The following is a 5142-nucleotide window of genomic DNA, read 5'->3' on the forward strand; positions in this document are numbered from 1 at the left end:
GTGTATAGAAACTGCAGGAAGTGTGTTTATAAATTAAACTGTGTGAATAAAACCCCTTACTCTTATTCTAAATGCCCCACTTAGATACACAAATATTAAATCTAGTGCTCCCAAAGCCCTACAAAATGCCTGGGTAAAGCTCCGCCCCAGCTGCACCTCTAACCACACCCCCTAAACAAACGCGTCTCCCGAGATTGGGGAAAGAATTGTGAATTTTCATGTAAGGAGACATTAAAGATTTTTCAGCACCGTCCCTTCTGTCACGCAAACAGTGTTTATAGCAACAATCATTTAACAAACATTGTTTCGCTTATAAATGCTGCTTGTCTGGTATACTGGGTATTCTGGTATACTTCCCTCCTCCAGGCTATTGCTAGGTGTATCGCGCATGTGACGCAGGCACACGGTGCATTACTCATCACAACCCTGCAGGCTATCGCACCAAAAGGAAAGAAGCCAAGCAGCTCTGCGAAGAGTTTCATATGAAATGATCCCAAAGAGGGATTGATAGGTCTTAGATTGACCTCTGTATCTCCCGGGAATCCTTTCTCCTTTCCTCCTCTGTCTCTCTTTTTTTAACATGCGCCCCTGTTTTTTTTCTGCTGTATTTGTCTCATGAGCATTGTGAGGAGTGTTGTGAGGAGTGTTGTGAGGAGTGTTGTGTTGTGAGGAGTGTTGTGAGGAGTGTTGTGAGGAGTGTGTTTTGTGAGGAGTGTTCTGAGGAGTGTTCTGAGGAGTGTTGTGTTGTGAGGAGTGTTGTGTTGTGAGGACTGTTGTGTTGTGAGGAGTGTTGTGTTGTGAGGAGTGTTCTGAGGAGTGTTGTGAGGAGTGTTGTGAGGGTTGCCGCAGTGGTTATTCTGGGAAGTATATTTTTATATATTTAATATATTTTTTGATTTCTTTCACTACCGGCACATGATTGCTGACACCTCTTTCTCTTTTTTCAAGCGGAAATGGCCGGTAAGGTCATCAGAGGTCCCGGAAAGGTCATTGTTTCCGGCGGTGTAAGCAATGACACTGGCAGGAAAGCGCTCCCATTGAAATTAATGCGCATGGGGGCGCAAGCAGCAGGAGATGTGCACACCCCGCCCACTTCCCCTCCAACAAATGCTTGTGTCCCGCTACATCAGCGGGACCACCCACAACATCAGTGGTACTGCCCACTGACGGCAGCGGGACCTCCTACCTGCATCCCGCAAGGGTGGGCTCCGGTTGGCGGGAGCCATGCTCATTATCATATGCTTCATTTATATAAGTTTTATTTTATTCTTATTTGAGTTTTTGCATACGCCCTTTTTTCAGGCTAAGTTTGTTTTAGTTTCACTGTTTTTGGTTAATTACGGTTGAAAGCTTTATTTATCGAGCACACGCCCGGAGGCTCGCACTGTTTGGGTAAATTCTCACATGTCATCTTATCTATGCAAGAAGCCAAACCTTCAGGTTTCCATTCCATTCCATCCGCGGTGTCGTCTTTGGGCCTTTCTCTTCCTATAAAATTGTGAGTTATTATTTTTTATTATTTCTTTTTATATGCTGATTTACCCTAAATAGTGTTATTATATATCTTGCATTAATAATGGGAATCATAGGAAAAATTAACTGACCCTGAGACTCTTGACCTTTAAAGCCCATTGTGTACTTATCGGCCAAATATGTTACCCAGATGGCTCTAATACCGGCCCTCATGGAAAGCTTAACTTGTCATTATTCAAAGATAGACATCGAGTAACCTGCATTCAAGCAGGGATATGAACCATAACATACTGAGAGCAAAAGCACAGACTAGGAGTGTTAGATATGATCACATTAATGTAGAATAGGAAGAAGTCATCTCCAGACTGCGTGACCCCGAGAATCTGCTCCTTCACCCTTAGATTGGGGCAAAAACCCTGAGAATCTATGGAAATAGTCTTCAACATTGTTAAATTACTAAGATATAAAAATAGCAATTCCAACATTTTTTATATTGTTTATTTTTTTTATTTAATATATATATATTTTTTTATTATTATTTTTACTTTAAATGATTCCTCCTATTGTACTCTGCTTAATCCTTTGGCATACTTGAATGTTTCTGCCATTTCTCTGCACTCACTTTCCTCTATAGGGTGGACATATTAAAGGGACACTCCAACCATCACATGCGCTTTAATACATATGAATACCCCTCACATGCATTTGCCCCTTCCCCCCACCTCCCCAGCTACTTTCCGTGCACGAGATGTGTTCCCTTCGTGCATGATACTCACCGCCAACCAGCACCAACGCTAGTTCTCTGAACGCTGCTGGCGGGGGTCCGTTCAGACCCCGTGTACATCCGTGGAAAGTGCTACCATTGATTTAAGCGGAGGAATTTTCCTGCCACTGATTGGCTGCTTCAAGCAAGCAAGAATCATTGGACCGCAGAGGAGGAACTTTTGCCAGGTTCCTCTCATTCATTCACAGAAACATAGAATCTGATGGCAGATAAGAGCCAATCGGCCCATTCAGCCCGTAATTCCCCCCCCCTGTCTCTTTTCAGTTCATGGATTCGCAGATTTGGCTTCTCTCAGACTCCTCTGAGACTGAAAAGGATTCCTACCGGGCGCTAGACACGGCATTTAGGAAGCAGTGTGCGGGGCTGGCCATGTCTTATCGAGCTGTCCTGTTCCAGGATCTCATTATGTCTGTGGAAAGGGGGCACTTGAGTAAGAGTGATGGGAGTTATGTGTGTGGCAGCTAAGCGGGGCAGTAACTATGTTAGCCTGTCTTTGTTACATTGTATCAGTTCTAAATATAGAAGGAGCAGTCAGGCGGTGGAACCGGTCCTGGAGTTGGTGGTGCCAGAAGCCACTCCCACTGCCTGAATAGCCAATGAAAACTCCCGAATCTCGCCAAACAGCTGCTCTGCCAACAATGGGGCTGCAGACTATAATTATTTTGTCACTTTTACATTTTATTGGATACAGTGTAGATAAAACCCAACCCCAGAAATATCACTAAATATACTGTATATAAATTTATATATTTATTTTTTTTTGGTGATTTTTTTTTTCCATATTCTGGGTCATTCTACAGATTTTTTCGACAAAATAATAGCATTTCCAGAGCGTTGCATTTTAAAAGTCAATTGCAATGTCCAAACACCGTTATAATTCATCATGCCTTCCTCTTGGGCTATGTCCACGGATGATCCTTCTAGATGCTTTACTGTTTAGTGAGTGTTTTGCGGAGTTCACCCTATGGAATTTTTTGGGGATTTTCAAGCTAATTCCGTTGTGTACGGGGGCGCCTTTATAATATTTGTACCTATATGCCCCTAAAGTGTAACTCCAGGTCTTGTTTTGCTCTGCTTCTTTGTGCTCATTCTTTCTTGCAGAGCTGTATTTGAAGGGCTGGCTGCTGTCCACGTACCCGCACGTGGTGTACTTTCGGGGCCACACTCCTCATCTCAAAATGGATGGAGAAGTGACGGTCCTCCGACATCTGGAAAAGATGGGTTGCCGGGTCGTCAACCCCTTGCAACCCATGCTAAGGTGCATCAACAAGTTCTGGACATTACAGGAGCTCGCCGGACACGGGATCCCGATGCCCGACACCCTGTCGTACGGTGAGGAAACCCTATCGTTAAAGCCCCATTACCCAATTCACAAATATATGAACTTGTCGCTAGGTCCTCATTTCTTTTTATTTTCAGGAGGCTATTCCGATTTCGAAGAGATAATTGAGCTGGGGGAGTCAAAGCTCTCCTACCCTCTTGTGGTTAAGAACACGCGGGGCTGTCAAGGTGAGGAGGGGTCGAAAAAAATAGTGGTAGGTGTTTTTGTGTAGTAGTTTGGGTGAAGAGTGGAGTAACATCCCTGGCACCCGCTCCTTTTGTCTTCCTCCTTGTCAGGCAATGCTGTGTTCCTGGCTGCCGATAAGGGCCACCTGGTGGGGATCCAACATGTGCTGAGGAAGGACAGCCCGTATCTCTTCCAGAAATACATCCAGGAATCCCATGGCCGCGACGTGCGAGTCTTGGTCATTGGAGGCCAAGTTGTGGCGTCTGTGAAACGCATGGCGAAGGATGGAAGGCTCCAGAGTAACTTATGCAGAGGTATGATAGAGCTGCTGGGCGTTTTGTAGTGTCCTCTCCCGGGGCTTTCCTCTGTCTGTCCCGTCCACTCCTTTATCTCGCCCTTGGTCACCCATCACAAGAACACAAGGACCACCAACGCTCGTGGACCTATACGATAAGCCCTTTATCCTAAAAAAAAGTTAGACAGGTTGGCATATCCACTGCAGAAACAGTATGTTACAAAGTTATTTAGGTTGAAAAAAGACATATAGTCCACCAAGTTCAACCATTCATTCATTAGTTGATCCAGAAGAAGGCAACCCCCCACTAAGACAGTAATGTCATCTTCAAGTCAGTCAGACTCACCCTGAATCAACATATATAATACTGTGAATATATATATATATAATGGTATAATAGTGAAAATTCCTTTTTGTGAATTCTTTAGGTTCGAATACTGAAAGTTACACACTGGATGAAAGGGAGAGATATCTGGCCGTTAGGATATCGGAGATCCTGGACCTGGACATCTGCGCCATCGATCTTTTGTTGCGTAAAGACGGATCGCTGTGTGTGTGCGAGGTGAGGACAGGGACGGCGAGGCCTGGGAATTCTATGTATACATTAAGGTTTCATCACTGAGGAGGTGGAGGGTACTTGTGTTTTTACAAAGTAACCTATTGTGTGGCATGGTAGCGAAAAATGCATAAAGCTATAGCAGCCCAAGAGAAAAGGGAGTCTTTAGTTGGTGTTGGTACATTTTATTGGGACAGCACAGCTGAAGGCAACAAGCTTTAGCTGTTTCCATCAGAAGAAGAGACCTCTGCAGCTTTTTTCTCCTTTGGTGCAATAAAAGGTATGGACTTCAAGTAAGGAGGCATGGTTTCAAAAACCAGGTAGATCACGTCCACGGCGTCTCCCTGGTCCACAGCGTGACTTACAGTTTCATAGCATTTACTGTATATTTACTGTCCTCCTCCGCATTTCAGGTGAACTCAAACCCGGGATTTATCCTCCTCGAAAGAGCATGCAACGTAGACTTGGCCTCCAGGATAGCTCAGCATATATTGTCCCTGATTCCCAGACACAGGAATCTGCAGTAA

The 5142-nt window shown here is 44.5% G+C and overlaps 1 protein-coding gene across 1 annotated transcript; it reads left to right on the forward strand.

The window, feature by feature from the left end:
* Positions 1-915: 915 nt before the first annotated feature.
* Positions 916-5142, forward strand: LOC149288755 (beta-citrylglutamate synthase B-like). Its single transcript, XM_089491450.1, has 7 exons — positions 916-960; positions 2522-2687; positions 3359-3589; positions 3677-3766; positions 3875-4103; positions 4504-4621; positions 5029-5142. The coding sequence occupies exons 1-7, from the start codon at positions 916-918 to the stop codon at positions 5140-5142; spliced, it is 993 nt and encodes a 330-aa protein (XP_089347576.1).

The sequence above is a fragment of the Sceloporus occidentalis genome, unplaced genomic scaffold (assembly GCF_023333645.1).
Source record: "Sceloporus occidentalis isolate IW3139 unplaced genomic scaffold, rSceOcc1.0.p SCAF_50, whole genome shotgun sequence".
NCBI lineage: Eukaryota > Metazoa > Chordata > Lepidosauria > Squamata > Phrynosomatidae > Sceloporus > Sceloporus occidentalis.